Source organism: Manis javanica, chromosome 12, assembly GCF_040802235.1.
Source record: "Manis javanica isolate MJ-LG chromosome 12, MJ_LKY, whole genome shotgun sequence".
In the NCBI taxonomy this organism is placed as follows: Eukaryota; Metazoa; Chordata; class Mammalia; order Pholidota; family Manidae; genus Manis; species Manis javanica.
Genome location: NC_133167.1, coordinates 90,315,870 through 90,336,146, shown reverse-complemented (window position 1 = coordinate 90,336,146; position 20,277 = coordinate 90,315,870). Strand labels below are relative to the sequence as shown.

General features: G+C 43.3%; 2 protein-coding genes across 6 annotated transcripts in view; one reads left to right on the top strand and one right to left on the bottom strand.

Moving 5' to 3' along the window:
- Positions 1-20,277, top strand: part of NRG1 (neuregulin 1) — a 988,266-nt gene that overhangs the window by 660,636 nt on the left and 307,353 nt on the right. The gene's annotated exons all lie outside the window — the stretch shown is intronic.
- LOC140845205 (uncharacterized) lies at positions 12,256-20,221 on the bottom strand. The gene is made up of 2 exons (XM_073219026.1): positions 19,794-20,221; positions 12,256-14,721 (listed from the first exon to the last, which is right to left on the bottom strand). The coding sequence occupies exon 2, from the start codon at positions 14,658-14,660 to the stop codon at positions 12,885-12,887; it is 1,776 nt and encodes a 591-aa protein (XP_073075127.1). The 5' UTR covers positions 14,661-14,721; positions 19,794-20,221; the 3' UTR covers positions 12,256-12,884.

The following is a 20,277-nucleotide window of genomic DNA, read 5'->3' as shown; positions in this document are numbered from 1 at the left end:
TGAGCTATTTGCCACAGCATTGTCAACTGTGTAAATATTGCAAATCTTACCCCTTAGAGTAAGTTGTAGAACTCTTGAGGGGTATGAATAAGGGATATCTGAAAGGGCTCTCTCTTACTCTGAGTAGCTGGGTCATTAGACCAAGATCTGATCTCATCACTTTATTAGTATTTTTGTTCATCCAAAGCCAAGAGAAGATGTGTCACGGATTATTATTAAGCAAAACTTCTAATGTAGGGATTTGCCTTCCATTGTATGTCGTATATCCCGTAGGCTAGAGCCATGCCTGGTCCCCTGTTTGATGCGTGCTTGCGGAATTAATGAACGTCTCGGTAAGTCTCTTCGAAGTGGCCACAGGGACTTTGAGAAGGCAGTCAGCCACAGTGTGGAGTCGTCTACCCCGGCTCTGGTTCCAGGGCCGGGGACTTGGCGACACTCTGGAGGAAGACACGGTAGATTTCTGAGCCTTTCAGCTCGTCCGTTTGTCTGCTGATTGTGAGTGTTTTTCTCCCCCACCAAATGCTTCATTTCTCAGAAAACTATTTCAGTGTCACTGGTGTTTTCCCTCACCAATTCTATTTCCAGCTCTCTGCCTTTCTCATAACAACCTTTAGGTGATAAATTCATAATACTAAAAATCAATTTAAAAAAAAGATAAGGTTTTCTTTTGGGGAAATATAAATGAGCTTTATGTTAGGGAAAAAGGAACATTGAGGATGGAATTTCCTCTTATTTTAAATGTACCCATCTGGCTTCTGGGAAGTAACAAATATTGATGGGCCTCCCCTCCTGTAAGGGCAACCTAATCCTGCACACGGTGATGCTTAACATTAGGAAATAGCCACGTCTTGACCCTCTTGAGTTCACAGTGCCCCTTTAGCAGTCAAAAACATAAAGGAAATTTTATTTATTTGTCATTGTCGACCTCTCTTTTTATTGTGAAATTGTCTTAAAGTGTCTGTCCCACTCACCATTTCAGCCTTTACTGCACTGCTCACTGTGTGTTGGTCATGGCCCCGAGGGGAGACACACGGTAACACAGACCCGATGCCATTTCAACAAACTGTAAGGGACAGTGATGGTTCTTTTGTAATGCATGGCAGGTACTGTACGACAAAGACGAATGTCTGTCGAGCTGACAGATTTTTACTGTACAAAGACTAGAGTTAATATTGATATTTGCAAACTGGGTTCAACCTGTGGGAGGCCTAGTCACAGGTCATGGGGAATTTTAACACACTGAGAAGGTGTTTAAACATTTAACTGAAGGGTGATAGGTTCATTTCTGCATACCTTGTTGATCCTATCTCCTAATGTCTCCTGAATCAGTTTTTCTATAGATCTGTCTTCCATCACCCTAGTTCCAGACAGCATCATTTATGACTTGAACTACATGGGCAGTTCTTGCAAAAGCCTCCTGATGCAGTAGCTGCTTTTCATCCAGGCTTACTGTTCCCTGCTTTCCCCTTCCTTTCTCCCCCCTCTCCTTCCCTCTTTCCTGCTTCAGTCTATGTCCTTGAAGTTGCTGTGTTTCCTTGAGGTCTCTGGTCTCCCTGACTCCAGAAATACATTCCTGCCTTTGCTTTAGATAATTCCTATTCATCCTCATGGTGTCATTTCAGGTGACTGTCCTTTTCCCACAAAACCCTCCCTGACCTTCCAAGTCTGGATGAGGTACCGCCTACCTGCTCCCACTGAGCACTTCCTCCACCGTGGTACTGACCACCCCCTGCAGGCTTCGGATGTTTCTTCCCTATACTAGGAGTTCCTAAAGGGCAGGGCCTGTATTGATCTTGTTTTCATTTGTATTAGCAGCGTCCAGCACAATGACTGGCACTTAGGAGGTGCTGAATAAATACTTACTGAATTTTTAAAAATTGAAAGCTCAACACTCCCTTAGTCAATTGTAAAAAAACTATTCTACTAGGATGTTCAGGCAACCACTACAAAGTGTCAAATGTTCAAAATAAAATTATGTTTAGTTACCTTTTACCAATGTTGTAAATTTCTTATACATACGCACACACAGAAACACAAACTACTTTTATTTCTATTTGCTAAAACTCTAATATAACCCCCTTGTTAAAATAAATCAGCTTAGCATGTATGTGCTTATGTATGTTCTTTTTAATTGACAAAAAATTATAGACCACAGAATAAGAAGGGAGAGAATCAGTTGCAGATATTTTTGACAGAGTTTTCTCAAGTTCCAAGGATAATTTGGTCAACCTAAAATAGTCATTTAGAAACGCAGACAGAATTTGTGGCTGTCAAGACACAGATCACAGATCATTAGGAAGTATTAAAAGTTGAAAAACAGCCATAGTATATAAAGAAAAGAGCCATTGGACTCCTACGGCAAGAGCCACTTTAATAAAACATTATGCTAATGACAGAAGTGAGATGGTTCATTTGGAAAAAAAAGTTAAAATAATGGTTATGAAAGCCAGGAGGCTGGTGGTGACCATTATAAAGGTGGCAGCCAGCTGCATAATTAGGTGCTAAAACAAGAGGACCATATATAATTGAATGATGACTTTATGAGTCGTTGTAAATCTATCCCCTGACAGCACCGTGAAACTGGAATCACATTCTTACTCGAAATAGTTTTAATATAGTCAAGCCGTTTTCTGAAACATTTACAAGCAGAGGTGGATGTAAGAGATTCTTACATTCCATAAAAGCAAGAACTGTGACATATAGCTCATCAACATGAGTAAAAACATGTCATGGCAGTATTTTTTGAATGTTCTGTTCACTTTGACAAATCCAGTATGTTTCTCTTTTCCGTTGAGCTACATAAAGGAGGTTTTGTGGTTGTTGATTTATTTTTACATGTCTAATTACAGCATCATCAATTTTTTTTACAAAAATAGTGCCTTCGGCTGTATCCCATGTCTTTAACCCAAGTTCGTTCTTTCCTTTTGAATATTACCAGCAGAGGGAATTTTCAGGATATACTGGGTAGTACAGATTCGGTTAAGACTTCTTTCCCTGTTAATGTTTCAATGTTTGTTATTTAGCTCTTGACCTCATCACATTTTCAAAGATTTGAGGGTGATAGAATGAGTCTGAAGTAAAAATCTTTTAATTAAAGCAAACAAAGGATCAGCTTTTACAGGGAACCTAGTCCATCAGCAAGGACTTGTGGTTTAAGTCCAGAAGAATTCTTGTGTGGAGAGAGACGGAGAGGGAGCCCCAGGGGTCTGGAGATTGTGATGTCAGTGCCCCCCATACACTGGCTTATGAGGCTTTTCTCCCTTCACTCTGCTTACTTCATTACCAATTGTTTTTCCTGACAGTCTTTCCGGAGATTTCTGGGAAACATGGTAACCTGTCCTGACCACACACCTTGGAGCTCAGGAGCTATTTTACTTTTTTTAACTGACTTTATGCTTATAATTTGCCTCTCCTTAACGCATGAACTGGAGTGGTTTTCTTTTCCCTGATGCCATAGAATGTCTTCCTCTTATAGGGTATGAGACTGCTTTGCTTAAAGCTACCATTTCCTGCCCCCCCTGGGAGAAAACCATTCTCTAGTCTGATCTCAACTGAAACTTGATCTCTAATATCAAATACATTACCATCTTCATTTCCTTCATCCAGCTCATACTATTCCTAGCAGCTACTCCTTCCTAAGGTTTGCCTTTCATTGTTATTCGGCATCCTTTAAAGTTTCCCAATCCCTTTCACTTCTCCTGGTCCATCTCCGAGCTTCTATTTCCATACTCCTTTGGGAACGATAAATTGATCATGTAGTGATAATTAATAGCAGTCTAGTAAGCATTATGTCCTCCTGCATTTATCTACACCTGTTAGGTGGCATTACTTGCAGTGAAAACATCTCCTGCCTGTCTCATATGAGCTCCGAGCTGAGTAACTGGTTTGTAAACCAAGGGATCCAGTGTTCCCCCAATATTCTTGAATTTGTTGGAATTCTTTCCTATCATCCATCTCCCCCAGTTTCCCTTCCCAGAGCCACCTACCCCTTTGTATCACGTAAGCCATGTTTTATCTGTGTCTTCTAGGTCTCTAACCATCAGTCACTGGAGACAGACACACACACACACACAAAAATAGGGCTCTGACATAAACCACATTTTGCAGGTCCCGTGAGATCTCACCTCTCCCTTGACAGCAGCCTGAAAAGTAGATCGGAGCTGTAGAAAATCCTCCTGCTTCAGCCTTTGCCTTCTTTTGGAATTTGGGGGTGTTTTCACAGAGTGATTTACCAAGAAAACATTCCAAATCCTCAAGGATCATGTATCTCTTACCTTATGGCTAATTCCTAGAGGCCAAGCTTAATGGGACATTTTCGTAACTTATCCCCCTTCCCCTCCTCAAATTTCTTCTCTTTCTTTCTTCTTCCTCCTCCTTCCCCTTCTTCATAAAAGCTTAGTCTTCCTGTAAGATTGAGAGATTTAGCCCCTTCCACTGGGCACAGTGCTCAACAAAGAAACACAAGTGCCGTTTTTACGAGGTGACAGAACTTTAGGAAGGTCATTGTTTCTTTGTTATGGGGGAGCCAGAGGGGGCAGCTTGTACAGGACACACTGTCGTCAGACTGACAAGATAGTTTAAAATTGTATGAAATCAGTGATGGATGGAATGGCTATAAAGTATAGGCTCTACGATTGCTGTCACTCAGCAAAAAGAGGGCTTAAGGAAGGAATATTTATTTCAAGCTGTGGTAATTTGGTCTTCCTTTCTACACATCCTGCTCTCTAAATGTGAACAACCTTCTTCTCTTTTCCCTCCTGTATGTATTAGCAACTGTACTAGGTTATGTGAGTAATATAGCCTGGGTAAGCTTATGAAATAGCACAGGGCATTGGATGGTTAATAATAATGATAACTAATAACTGACCTATGCTGTTTACTTGTCTAACATCAAACATGAATAAGTGGTGGAGCTGGGATTGGGTCATATGGTTGGTATATGAGGAATGTGTTAAGACATTGCCAAACTATTTTCCAAGGTATTGAATTATTTATATCCCCCACAGAAGTGGACAAGAATTCTAGTAAATCTGTCTCCTTGCCAACTCCTGGTATGATCAGTCCTTTCAATTTTTGCTGTTTTAATTTGTGTGTAGTGGTTTCTCATTGTGGCTTTAATGTGCATTTTCCCGGTGACTGATGATGTCAAGCATCTTTCCATATGCTTATTTTGCATATGTGTGTCTTTGGCAAAGTGACTATGCAAATATTTTGCAAATTTATTAATTGGACTGTTTGTTTTCTTACTGTTAAGTTATAAAAGTTTTTTGTTTATGCTGGTTACAAATTCTTTATCAGATACACGATTTATAAATGTTTTCTGACAATCAGTAGCTTATGTTTTCATTCCCTTAATATCATTTTCTGCAGACAAGATGTTGAATTTGATAAAGTAAGGTTTATCAGATTTTTTCTTTGGACTGTGCTTTGGTGTTATATCTAAGAAAACTTTGCCTAACCAAGATAACAAGGATTTCCTCCTGTGTTTTTTTTTCTAGACATGACATGGTTTTAGTTTTGATCTTCATGTCTATAATCCCTATTAGGTTAATTTTTATATGTGATGCAAGATATGCACAATATAGATCAAAGTTCACTTTTTTGGCATGTGGCTCTCCAGTTCCAGCATCTCTTGTGAAAAGATGCTCTTTTCTTCAGTTAATTGTCTTTGAATCTCTGTTAAAAATCAATAGACTATTTCTGTGTGGTTCTATTTTGGGAATCTCTTTTCTGTTCCACAGATCTGTTCACTTATCTCTGCCCCAGTACCACCCTGTTGCAGTTACCTTAGCGTTTTAATAAATGTGGAAGTCAGGCAAACTAAGTCATCCAACACTGTTCTTTTTACAAGTTGTTTTTGCTCTTCTAGGTCCCATGTATTTTGGGAAGATGTTTGGAATTTCTGCCAACCATCTCTGCAAGGCAATCTAAACTTTTCTGTCAGGTGCCTTGAAATTCTTACAGCCCTTACCCTTTATGCAATTCCAAAGCCACTTCTACATTTCCAGGGCAGTCCACTTCTTGGTACCAAAATCTGTATAGTCAAAGAATACATGACTGCCATAAGATATACATATATATGTACCTATATATATCACATAAATAATATGTATCAGTATTATATATATATATATATATAGATATTTGACTAATGTCCAATGTCATGGAAACTATTATTTCTATATATTTTATCCTTTTTGATAGTTGTAAGTAGGAAGACAACTGATACCTGTTATTCTATCTTAAACAGAAGTAAAAGTCTACTTAAACATGTATACCTAAGGTTTTTCACTTGTAAAATGAAAATAATAATACAATCTACTTCATGAGGTTATTGTGGGTATAAGTTTTAACATGTGTAAAAAATTAACAGTGCCTTGTACATAATAACTACACAGATAGTAATTGTTAAATTTTGGGCAACACGTTTTTGACACATTGTGATTTGTAAATATAATATTTTATGTTTATTTGTGATATGTATGAAGGTAGCTTGACTCACTTTTAAAAATAGAGGGCATAATTTAAGGTATGGGCAATATCAGCTTATAGGAGTGCAATTTCCTCTACTTTGGTGCTATAGACACTGGTTCCTATTTTACTGTATAGCCTCTGACTCTTTTCTAGTGACAGTTACTATACTAGTTTCCAAAATGATCAAAATCAGAGGGTGAGGCCCTGGTTAGCCGGTGCATACTGATGCTTATAAGATACATCTTTCTCTTCCCCACCTGGCATTCACTTCAGTGGTAATGTCTACTGTAGTTTCTTTATATTCTTTCTGAATTACAGTGAAAATAAGCTCATCTTGGTTCTCAGTATTAGCCTTACATACTATTATTTTGACATATTTCAGCAAAGTTGCATCCCTATAATTATGTTTAGAAACAAAAGCATGAATTTGCTAAAAACATGTGCCTTCCAAACTCCATACCTGTATTATTCTTAGTTTTCTTATTATTGTCTTGTATTTTTTCCTGGAAGTATTTGATTTTTTTTATGTAATCTCTTGGACTATAGCAGAGAGACTATATAACATAAACATGTTCCTGCGATGAGAATCAGTTGGTATATGATGGATTAAGATGGACATATTAGTACATCACAGAATTTCCTTTGGTTTGTACATGGATTGCCCTTGGCTAGGGAAGCCAGATTCCTGGAGTAGAATTATCATCTCCAGCAGAAAAGAAACTAAGAAAACTTCAGCTCAGTACCTCTGAGCAGTGCAGCCCAATGTGAGCAACTCCTAGTTTATGGTTGGTTTCCCTGCTTCCTGTGCCCAACTTCATAGCAGCTGAGAATTCCATGTCTAGTTCTTGTCTCAGCTCTCACCAGGCCAGCTGGGTGTAACATGTAACCTGCATTTCCACTCTACCATTTTTTTATAGCATCCACTGAGGCAGCCTCTAGCCCTGCTAAGCTGCTTTTCTGAATGGCACAAGTTATCCCCCCAGGTACCAACTATTGTTTTTTTTTTTGCACTGTGGTATAAAGTTCCATAGGTTTGAAGAGATCCATCCTTACTGTGATTTTACTCATAAGTTTTGTTGCATAGTGTGTGATTTTTGCAGAAAATGAAGATTTTGGGGGAGGTTGCATTATAGTAGAAACATTTTTCCTCTGTTACTAGAAATCTTTTTTATTTCTTTCTTCACTTATTAAACTAGAAATATACAAAAATAAAGCAGTGTAAAGTTATTGTCTGTTTGTAGGGACTGAAGTAGAGACTTGGAGGAGGTAAAGCCAAAAATCTGAAAACAATCACAGAAACAGACAAACCTCATATATCCTGCCCTAATTATCTGTACATTAGAGGCCTATGGGAGGTGGATTTGCATGTGAACAAAGCATACTGAAGGGGATTAATCAGAAAATATAAATGGGTTTAAAACTTCTGATATAAGGTAAAACAGAATAATTATATGTGTCTTTTTCAAATCAACACATTGTACACCTTAAACTTACACATGGCTTGTGTCAATTGTATCTCAATAAATTACTTAATTAAAAAAAATTTAAAATGTATGTAGAACCTCTGTTGTTGCCAAGACACATATTTAAAATTCTCCCCTATTCACCTGATAATCTGTTATTTTGGTCTTGGTCCCAAAGTGATATTTTTAAATGTTTTTGGAGCCACTTACAATAGGAGATGTCAAGTTTTTGTAGAACCTTTTTTTCTCCTGCAGTTCAATTTATTATTGGGTATCAGGTGTTACAGGATATAAGCCAGTATTCTTTTTCTTTATCATTTCCAGAAGTGTTGAGTTTTCCATGTCTTGTGCATTTGAAAATGGTAGGTCTGGGAAAAGAAAAGCTATTCATTCTTCAAGTTAAGTACATTCACATCATAGCCTGTGCTTTGTAGGAAGCTTCCTCCCTGTTCTGTCTCAGACATTCCAGTAATGCATGGTCTTTATGCCAGTACACCAGTCTATCAACTGTGTACAAGTACCAGTACAACCTCTGTGGTGTTTTCTTATTAAAGAGCATAGAAACTCAGATTGCCATTGGGTCACTAAGGAAAAGCTGGAGAGTCACAATACTTAATTGATTTTAGTGTAAGATTTGTGGTATTGCCTCAGATATCTTTATAGAAGTCATAATATATTAACTGAACATCTGTGTTGTGGCAAGCTGATACCAAGAGAATCATTTTTGAATTCTGATTTCTTGTGTTTTCCTTTCCTTTCCTTTGGGAGTTGCTTTTTATATGAGTGTAATGTGAATAATCATGGGAAAGGTGGAGGAGTCTGGAGATATTTGGAGCAGAAAAGAAAGCTTGGAAGAAATATCATCATTGCCATTAACATTTTACGAAATAGTGATTGGGAGGAGGAGGCCCACATATATTTCAAGGACAGCTTTGTGGTGCAGAAGGCAGGCCCATGTTCCTGGACTAAGTGGAGTGCAGGCTTGCTGAGGTCGGGATCTGAGTCATCTTCTTATTTAATCGCCTTAAACTTAACAAAACATTGCCCTCAACCCTCAGCATACAAGACAGTGGATAAATATTGCTGTAAGATGAACTACTCATTAATTAACTAATTAGCAAGCGTTAATATTTAAAGATGGAGTAAGGCAGATTTTTATGCAAAAAGATATTTCTTATAATTAAAGCTGTCAGAGACCAGAACGAACTGCCGTCAGAAGCAGCATCTCCCCATCATAATGAGTGTTGAAGCTAATGTTGACTAACTCTTGTGAATGTTTTATGGATGACTATAACATCCTCTCCAATGCCAATAAGTTCTCTTACAATACTGCAGAAATCTTTTTCTTTTTCCCCTAGTGATTTTACAATTCTACAACGAAATGTTTTAGGCTAGAACTTGCAGGCTTGGGAGAATTCAGGGGAAAATGATACTGTTGAGGCTACCATGGAAAAGTTCCCAGTAAACTGAGATGGGAAGAATGTACAGAGATCTTTGGCACAAGTGTTTGGGGCTGGGGAATGTGTTAAATTGAGATTTTTGAGACATTGCATTCCAATGCTCCTGTTTGATGACATTACCAAAATCGGGAGTGTGTGGTGAGTAACTGTGTTCAAAGATGATTCTCAGAATTGCTGATAAATCATTAAATTTTGCCTCTCCGATGGCACATGCAGTGGCTCCCTCTTTCATCTCCTTTGGGTCTTCGCTAACTGTCTCCCCCTCAGTGAGGCCTTAGCTGACCACCGTATGTGAATCTGCAGCACTATCCCTACTTTCTGGCAATACCCTGTATCCTCTGACAGCTTGAATGTTCTCTTGGCACTTAGCAACATTAATATACTGCATTTGACTTAATGATTTTTGTTCTTGTCTAACTCCCTCTACTAGAGTATAAGCTTCATGAGAGCAAGGATTTTCATATACTTTGTCCACAAGTATGTCCCCAGTGCTTCTAATGCTTAGTATACCATAGACGTTCCATGAAATGTGCTGAAAGGAACCAATAGGGGAAACACTGTGTCCTTTGATTGGTAGCCCATTCCCAATCTCACCATGATCTCTCCTCTCCCATCAACCATGAACCTCTTACAAAATCATTCACAAAAATGAAGGAAACTAGGTATGTCCCTGCAGATCCATACACTGCTCATGCTACTCACGTTACTTCTCCATAGTCTTGTTGAGGAAAATAAAGGTACAGGGGCAAAGGACACAAGCAAGCACTGAACACCTACTATGTGCCAGGCGTCATACAAAGAGCTTTGTATCCATCACATCATTTATTCCCTACTGCAGTCCCCATGAGGGAGTTGTTAGAGCCCTTGCTTTTCAAGATAAAATCGAGTCTCAGAAATTTAAGAAACTTGTTCTTAGTCACACAATCCATCAAAGTGAAAACACTAGGATTCAAACCCAGGTCTGTCTGACTCAGACAAGGTAAGCTTCCTCTCAAATAGAGCATTTGAATCACTCCCTGCTGAAAAATTCTCTTTCATAGGCTCACATTCCACAGATTTCAGTTTTTTTGAGATATAGCTACAAAGTCTCTATGTTTATGGATAATTTACACGTAAGTGGCAATTATCTTAGTCTGATCAACATCTCAGAGAATGAGGACTCATGGAGGGAACAGGAAGGGAACTTCCTGTGTCACAGTGAGGAGGGATTTTGTTATTGTTTTTGATTTGTTTTGTCTTCACATGGTACAAAATTCACAAAGTATGAAAGCATAAATGGTGGAAGTCTTCCTCTGTACCTGTCTGCAGCCACCTGCCATCCGCTTCCCTTCTGAGGCCACTGTGATTCTAATGCCACCTATCCAAGCAAGCCAGGCCACATTTTTGTTGGTCTCTTTGTTTTTAATTAAATCAGGTGTTTACCTCCTCCACACCTGGCCTTCTTTGCTTAATAACTAGACCTCAGGAACTGTGATAGGAGATACTAGACTGGATCAGGGATAAAGACAGTCCCCGTCACCGGGGTACCTAAACCCAGCAGCCAGAGAGGAGGCCCTGGGGAAACGTTTGCTGTTTCTGCACTTGGGGGTGAAAGATGTGACTCTGAAGGCCATCTGGGTGCTGCAGAGCCCCCAAGCTACAGCAGTGCCCCAAATGCCAAAATTTGGGGCTACAAAGAGGTAAGTGTGGGCAAGTATTTCCCACACTCTTTCATGCCTTGTGTCCTTAGACAATAAGCAGCCTGAAGCCTTGGGCTACGCCTACTTCATTCGTCTTCATTGCCTTAGTGCCTAGCACACTGCTTGGTCCCCATTACATAAATGTTCTTTTTTGGCTGCAGACCTCCATTGAGACCAAATTGGGTTCCCCTTCGTCCTTCCTCTTTCATGATGTCCCGGGCACCAAAGCTGTTTTCTTCCTCACTTGTAAAGCTGCCACCGTCCTCTCTTTCCGGTGTGGTTTTCTTCTCCCAGGATTGCTGGGACACAGGACAGTCTCCCTCCCTCTCTCCACTTGCTCCCAAGGATGAGCAAAAATGAGCTCTTTTCACGTCAAGGGTTTTACTGCTCATCATGAGCAGGGAGCAGTTGGAACATCAAACAAGGAGAAATTGCAGTGATTACAAAGGAATGAAGTGGGTACAACGCGGAGCTGCTCTCACTGACTTTCCCCTTTGAGGCCGCCTGCAGTCGGGCTGGGGAGGAGAAGCAGGCAGTTACATGGGGTTCAGTTTGAAGAAGGCAGCTGCCAGCCTCAGACGCGTTCTCTTAGGTCTCTTTATTCTTTAGTTCATTTGGCTCTCCACGGTCCATCCAATTAAAGCAGGTGTGAGTGAGGCTATTCACATACTTCTTTATTTACCTGCTCTCATCTGAAGCTGCCAAGACTGTCCAATATAAAATAATCAGGTGTTTCAAGCAGTCACTTTTGCCCTTCCTTTTCAACAAAAGCCTTCTCGACTGCAGGGAGCTGCCACCACTAAAGCTTACACAGTACTTTTGTGTCTGGTGTATAAGTAGCTAAATATTTGGCTGCCCTGATGGATATATGACAAATGTCCTTTTAAGGAATATTTTAACCCAGATGTTGTATTTTCTCTAATCATTTGTTTCCCAACAACTGATCATTTCTCCACACTTGCCCACGCTTCTACATTCATACAGGGGCAAAATGATGGCTTACAATTCCACGCATCCCATGTAATTATTGCCTGTGATAACCAGGCAGTCTTTATAAAGTTATTCCTATACAATTTCCTAATCTCACTTTACAGTGATGAGTCTTGCCCACTAATCTGCATAACACCCTGTCGCGTGCCCTGTCCTCGCGGGCAAGAACAGCATGCAACAACAGCAGGATTCTTCTGCAGAAAGCTTTATTCTTCAGCTCTTTGTGAAACAAATGAGTTGGGCAGGACCCAGAGGGGAAGGAGAGGCTTGCTTATATAGTTCTCATGCTCTGACCTGGTTGGTGCGGCTCCATATGCCTTATTAGCATAACCATTTGGTGGGTCTCATTGGTCCTTATGCCAAGGCGCAATTAGCATGTAGTTTAGTGGTGTGGGATGATTTGTCATTAGGAAGTTCGGGGCCTTCCGGCTGCCCTGCATGGGGCGCTATTTTCTGAGCACGGCTGCCAACATCTCCCCCTTTTTTGTCTAACAGAAGCTCAAGGCGGAACTTGCCAGCAGAGGCGGAGACAGAGGCCTGACCTCCATCATACTTCTTGATGCCCCCTTTTTGGAGAGGGGTTCTGGGCATCTACCCCTATGCAGTCAGGCATGCCTCTCAGAGGGGTCCAAGACCTCTTGCAGTGCTTTGCCTCGCATCCTCTGGCTGGCGTTGGGACCGCTTGGTACAAAGGGTTTGGACCCTTTTTCTCAACCCTCTTGCACCATGAGCTTCTTAAAGAAAGCTGTGATTAAGCATTGAGGTACTCGGGCCTGGTGCAGTGCCACATGGGCTCAGGGTGCAAGAGCTACCTCAAGCTAAAGCCGAGCTTCCTTCTTAAGCATGTTGAGCCACACTTGGGGAGAGGCGCCAACGTCTATCGCCATTAGGGCTTGAGCAAGGATCACCTTGTCCTGCTTATGTTGGTTGCGGAGTCTGCATAACAACCAGAGTAAGAGCATGAGACCTCCAAGCAGGAACACGCCCATCCCAGCCATGCCCGCCCACTCCTTGACGTGGGAGAGAGCTCTGAGGAACCAGGAAGAGAGTCCTTCCGCTACGGAGATATCTAGACGGGTGGAGTTGATGTGGATAATTTCTCGCCGCAGCTCTTCTAGTGTCCCATCGAAGTCTTGGGACCAGTTTCCTGAAAGATACTGGGACAGGTCTCGTGACAGATTAGCTGCCCGTGTAAAATTTTTATATTGAATGCTAGTGATGCAGAGGGCACGATATTTCCGCTCACATCCCAATTGGGCCATTTGCCAGAGCACCTCCATTTGTTCCTCCACGAGATCTATGCGTTGATTGAGGATCATTATTCCTCCTTTCAGTTTGCCATCAAGTGTGGACTGTTGGTCCAGGGCAGAAGCTACTGAGGCTGCAAGGTTATTGAGCTCTGTAGCCGATTTGATGGAGGTGTCTAAAGCTATACCAGCGGCGGTGGCTGCGACCGCGGTCGCGGAGATCAGGAGCACTATGGCGGCTGTAACACCGAAATCGCGCCTTTCTCGAAACAGAGTCATGGTGTTAGGGGCGTCTACGGGAACAGGGACCCAACGGGGGATGCAGACTACCAAAGCATTGGTAAAGTTACGCGCATCCCAACACTGAGACAGAAAGCAGGTTTCATTGGAGCAGGAGTCAAAGCTACTATTGGATAAGATAAACAGAAATGGGGGGTATACGCATACTGGAGAAGGTGGAAAAAGGGAATTAGGTGACTCTGGACCTGATTTTGCTGAACACGTGTAGTTCTCGTTGTTATGGGTCATGATCATGTTCCAGTGTGCGCGCATGTGGTTATTCTCGCACCAAAAGGTGATATTTTTTACACCGATTCCCCCACCCTGGAGGGCGGAAAAGGGGGAGAGGTCGGTACACGAGCCATTGACTCCACACAGCATCCATTTATGGAAGGGGTTCATGCTCAGCTGCTGACGAAACTCACCTTCGAGCACCTTTACTGGCCACCAAGCCTCATTGGCTGGCCGTCCCTCCATATCTGGGGAGATGGTAAACTCCTGCCTCTCAGTTGCCCACGTTACTACAGTTGACTGACAGTCAGTCCAGGGCCACAGCTCTCCCTCATAGTCGCCCACACAATGGGAGGCATATTTGGGTTGACGAGGCCTGTCGGTGGAATTGTTCCTGGGAGAGTGTACAAATGTGCCATTGATCCAGAGAACCATCTGGTGGATAGTCATGTTCTTATAGGACGGGCTCCCTTCCTTATTAGGCCCTTCAAATTTAGCTGACATAACGGGGAGGCTACTGGCCTCTAGAATTATGTCACTGAACCATCCGTATTTCCTCCGTTTCAGGGAGATACAGCCAGCTAGATTCTGAGTGGTGAAGCATAATGACCCATTAGTTACGAAGGATCGGTTTTCTCCCAGGGGAGCTACTAGGGTGTCTTTAACTAAGTAGGGCAAGTTCATACTAGAGTTGGTGGTGAAAAAGCGGGGAAAAACGGCTGCATTGAAATGGACAGGCATAGGCTTAGGAAAGGCAGACAGGATTCCCCATCTCAATACTCCCTGAGTCGGGGTCTCCAGTGTCAGGAGCAGGGTCAGGAGGTACAGCGAAGTCATCTCCTTTGTTTAGGACTTTCCTCGTTAGGCGCTCCGGGATCCAGAAGGGATTTTCTTCACCCTGGGGGAAAACACACACAGCTCCCCTGGATCTGATTATGATTGGATCCGGGCCCTTCCATTGGTTAGATAACACGTCCTTCCATTTTACTAGTTCTTGTGGGTCTTTTGGCCACTGATTATGGCGATCCGCTGCTGTATGGCTTTGAGCATCCAGATTCAAAAAATTTATAGTGAAAAGTGCTAGGGCTATGGCAGTTTTTGGTGTGGGGGGTATATCTTCAATTCCCCCTTTTTGTTTAAGTAAATAGGATTTGAGCGTGCGGTTCGCGCGTTCCACAATCCCTTGACCCTGTGGGTTGTAGGGAAGGCCAGTGATATGTTTTATCCCCATGTGATGACAAAATTGAGCAAATTTTGTAGAGGTATAGGCTGGGCCATTGTCTGTTTTCAGAATCTGTGGTAACCCCCATGCGCTCCAAGCTTCAAGGCAGTGCTGGATGACATGGGAAGCTTTCTCTCCTGACAATGGGGAGGCAAAGATGACTCCTGAACAAGTATCCACGGATACATGTACATATTTCAGTTTCCCAAAAGACGAAATATGCGTCACATCCATTTGCCAAACTTGTAAAGGCCTAATACCTCTGGGGTTGATCCCAACATGAGGTGTGGGAAGGAAGCTGCAGCAATGTTGGCAGCTAAGGACAATGTTCCTAGCTTCGGCCCTGGTTATGCTAAACCGCTTGCGCAGTGTTTCGGCAGTGACATGAAATTGTGTATGGAATTTTGAAGCTGTGGTGATAGGGTCTAGCAGGGGAAAAGCTATATTTCTGGTTGCGAGGTCTGCCAGGTGGTTGCCTTGGGTCATAGGCCCGGGAAGGCCTGAATGTGCTCTGATATGAGTTATATACAAAGGAGATTGCCTATGAAGTAGTGCTGATTGTATCTGTTTGAACAAAGTGGCTACTGGGCTGGACGCTTTGATTAGCCCGGCCACTTCTAGAGATTTGACTGCATTAACTACATAACAGGAGTCAGACACAATATTTAAAGGTTCAGGAAAGATTTGTAGGACCTCTAAGACTATGCGACATTCCACTATTTGTGGAGTGTCAGGCGTGTAGCCTTTTGTCACAACTTTGCCATCATGGACATAGGCACCTGTGCCTGTCTTAGACCCGTCCGTGTAAACTGTTTTTCCATGAGGCAGCGGGGTTAGGCTAGTGACCCGAGGAAATACTAGGAGATGATTTTTGGCGAAGTTGATGAGGGGATGTTTAGGGAAATGATTATCAAAGGTTCCTGAGAAACTGTAAGCAAGTATGGCCCAATCATCGTTCATAGCACATAATACTTGTATCTGTTCTACGCTGTAAGGGGTTATAATTTTAGCTGGAGCCTCTCCGAAATGTGTCATGGAGGTTTTTACTCCTCTCAAAGCAAGTTTGGCCACGGCTGCTGGATAGTACTCTATTGTCCTAGCCTGAGAGGCTTGGGGATGAATCCAGATCAGTGGGCCGTGCTGCCATAAGACTGCTGTTGGCAGCTCTGGGGTGGGAAGGACACACAACTCAAAGGGTTCATTCGATTGCACTCTATTTAATTGTGCTGTCATCAAAGCCTGTTCTACTTTGCGAATGGCTTGTAATGCCTCAGGTGTGAGGGAGCGCAGTGACGTTAGTTGTGGGTCTCCTTCTAGGGTTTTAAATAGTGGAGTCAATTCAGTGGTGGGTATCTTTAAGTATGGGCGCAACCAATTAATATCCCCTAGGAGTTTTTGGAAGTCATTCAAATTTCGCAATTGATTATGTCTTATCTCAAGCTTTTGGGGGCAAATTACATCTGTGTAAATGGTTGCTCCTAGGAATTTGCTAACACTAGATTTTTGGACCTTCTCGCTTGCTATATTCAGTCTCCAATTTTCTAGGGATCTAGTGAGATCTATATATGCTTCTTCTATTTCCGCTGGTTGTGGGGAGCAAAGAAGGATGTCATCCATGTAATGGATGATCTTTAGCGTGGGATAGGTCTTACGAATTGGGTCTAGCGCTCGCTGAACGTACAGTTGACATATGGTGGGGCTATTTGCCATTCCTTGAGGGAGGACCTTCCACTGAAATCTGGCATCGGGTTGTTCATGGTTAATAGCTGGCAAAGTAAAAGCAAATCTTTCCCTGTCCTTGGAGCTTAGAGGTATAGAAAAGAAACAATCTTTAATATCTATTATGAGCACTTTCCATTCTTTGGGTAAGGCAGAGAGGAGTGGCAGTCCCCGTTGTACGGGTCCAAGCATTCTCATTTGAGCATTTACTGCTCTCAGATCATGAAGCAACCTCCATGATCCTGACTTTTTCCTGATTACAAATATGGGTGTGTTCCATGGGGACACAGAGGGTTCTAGGTGTCCCACTTGGAGCTGCTCTTGCACTAAGCAATGAGCTGCTTCTAATTTTTCAGAGGATAGGGGCCACTGAGGAACCCATACGGCCTCCTCTGTGAGCCAAGGTATGGGCATGGCATCTTCAATGGCCCCTATGAAAAACCCAGGCCGTGACGGTCATTCTTTACTTTGGGCAGGATGGGCTCTATGTGTCCCTGTTGGTGTTTCCCCAGCCCCTTGCCAGGGATGTATCCCATGTCCATCATCATGCCTTGGGCGGGGGTGGAGTATTCATTAATGAGTTTGAGGCCTAAGTCTCTCATGACATCCCTCCCCCATAAATTGACCGGTAGAGGGAGTACATAAGGGGTGACTGTACCCTCTTGTCCTTCAGGGGCTCGCCATTTCAATGGTTTGGCACTAATTGAAGGGCTTGACTCATATCCTAAACCTTGTAATGAATGTGAGGATTGGGTCACAGGCCACTTGGAGGGCCACCAGGTTGCAGAGATAATACTTTTATCTGCTCCAGTGTCTAGGATTCCCTCAAAGCTCTTTCCCTCTATTTGAAGAGTTAATTTTGGTCTGTCTGCTAAATCTAATACTATGAAGGCTGAATCCCAGTCAGAGGAGCCGAAGCCCCTTTCTCCCCTCTCCGTGTTGGTAGCAGGATAATTGGCGTGGAGACTAGGTAAAACTAAGAGCTGGGCTATGCGGTCTCCCGGGGATATAGGATAGATTCCTCTGGGAGCCGAACACATGATTTTTACCGGTCCTTCATAATCTTGATCTATGACTCCGGGATGAACTACCAGGCCTTTCAATGCAGCAGAAGAGCGCCCTAGGAGTAACCCAATGGTATTTGGTGGTAGGGGGCCTTTAAAGTCTGAAGGGATAGGCTGAACTCCCATCTGTGGAGTCAACACTATTCTGGTGGTGGCACGGATGTCCAATCCCGCGGAACCTGAAGTGGCTCTCCTTGGGGGGCCTGGTTGTTCCCGAATGACACTTGCGTGCTGGTTGCCCCATATATTTGCGGGCCCTGGTGACGGGGGCCCCTCTGGGCGTTTTTTGGCAACTCTAAGGGTTTCCCTTCTATATCTTTAATAGACCGGCACTCATTAGCCCAATGCCTGCCTTTCTTACACTTAGGGCACAACCCAGGAGTCTTTTGGGTTGTTTGTTCTGAAGCTGGGCTCCTACACTCTCTCTTTATATGTCCTAATTTCCCGCATTGAAAGCATTTGATACTTCTGTTAGTGATCCTGGCTTGTTTGTGGCTCTGTAATATGGCCGCGGCTAGGCCCGCATTGGTGAGTGGCCCTCCTATTTCTCTACAGGCTTTCAACCAGGCATGTATCCCTTTTTGTTTCCAGGGTGTTATCGCCTGTCTGCATTCCTTGGTACATTGTTCAAATACTAATTGCTCCACTAGGGGCATTGCTTGTTCCTGATCTCCAAATATTCTGCCTGCGGCCTCCATCATACGAGCGACAAAGTCAGAAAATGGCTCGCTCAGCCCCTGAATAATTTTTGTCAAATTGCCTGATACTTCTCCTTTGTTGGTGAGGGCTTTCCATGCCTTGGCGGCGCACGTGTTTATTTGTGCGTATACCTGTAAGGGGAAGGCGGTCTGGTCGGCTACCCACTGTCCTTGGCCCGTCAGCATATCATATGACCATGCAGGCTGTCCTTCGGCCGCGTTTGCGCGTGCCTGGGTCATGCTGATATCATGCCACAATGCCTTCCATTCTATGTATTGCCCCATACTAGAAAGGCATGCCTTAGTTACATATTGCCAGTCTGCGGGTGTCATGGCTGTCTCTGTTAATCTCACAACTTGTGCTATGGTATAGTTAGCACTGACTCCATAAGCCCGAACGGATTCTGCTAACTCCTTAACTTGTTTATGGCTCAGGGGCTGGTGAGAGCGTACGCCATTATCCTCAAATACAGGAAACATTTGTCTAATTGCCTGAAGAGTATCTGGGTGGCAAAAGGAGAGTGCGCCACTCACGTAAGGTGGCGGGGCAACGGGCGTCGGGGGACACCCTGCTTTCATTTTTTCCTTGGTCCGCTTTTCAACTTTGCTGGTTCCCTTACTTCTACACTCTGCGGTTTTATTTTCTTCCCCTTCCTCTGCAGACGTTAATTCCTCCTCAGATTCCCTATTGGAGAGTTGGAGGTCCCTCAACTCTTTCCAGGGGTATTTACTATTTTCTCCGAGGCGATCGTCACTCACTTCTCGGGGCTCTTTCGCTTTTGCCCTAGGCGGGCTTTCTCCCTCACTCTGAGGTTTCTTTACCTTCGTTTTTGTGGCCTTTTTTCGGCCGCGCGCGCTCTCTGTTTCCCGTTCCGTTTCTGACATGCTCTCTTGGATATCTGTCAATGCTCTCTGACCTTCTTTTATTACCTTTTCACATCTCTCATCTTGCAGACAAGCTCTAATCAGTTTCCAGAGGGGCCTGGTGCCTCCCCTCAGGCTACCCTCCTCCTCCTCTCTATCAAGATCTTTCCCCAGTTTGTCCCAGCTCGGAATTGAGAGGGACCCTGAACAAATGAACCAGGGGGCCACACGGTCTATCTCCTTCACAAAAGATCCTAAGACTTTGCTGGAGACCTTCAAGTTTCGCTCTTTGAGAGCTGTCTGCAGCGCCGTGACTAATGACGGTGCATTCCCCATGGTGCCTCCTTATTTACAGAGAACCATCAACCATCATCCTAAAAAGCAGGGGCCTCTCGGAACTTACCCCTCCGGGCTTTCTTCTGACCTGCAGTTCTGAATCCTCTCCAGATGTCTGAAGGGTCCTCCCTGTGCCGGTGATGTTCTGGTTCCCGGGTTTCGGCACCACTTGTCGCGTGCCCTGTCCTCGCCGGCAAGAACAGCATGCAACAACAGCAGGATTCTTCTGCAGAAAGCTTTATTCTTCAGCTCTTTGTGAAACAAATGAGTTGGGCAGGACCCAGAGGGGAAGGAGAGGCTTGCTTATATAGTTCTCATGCTCTGACCTGGTTGGTGCGGCTCCATATGCCTTATTAGCATAACCATTTGGTGGGTCTCATTGGTCCTTATGCCAAGGCGCAATTAGCATGTAGTTTAGTGGTGTGGGATGATTTGTCATTAGGAAGTTCGGGGCCTTCCGGCTGCCCTGCATGGGGCGCTATTTTCTGAGCACGGCTGCCAACAACACCCTCTTGATTATATTTGCTGGATATGAGCTTCAGTTTGCTGGC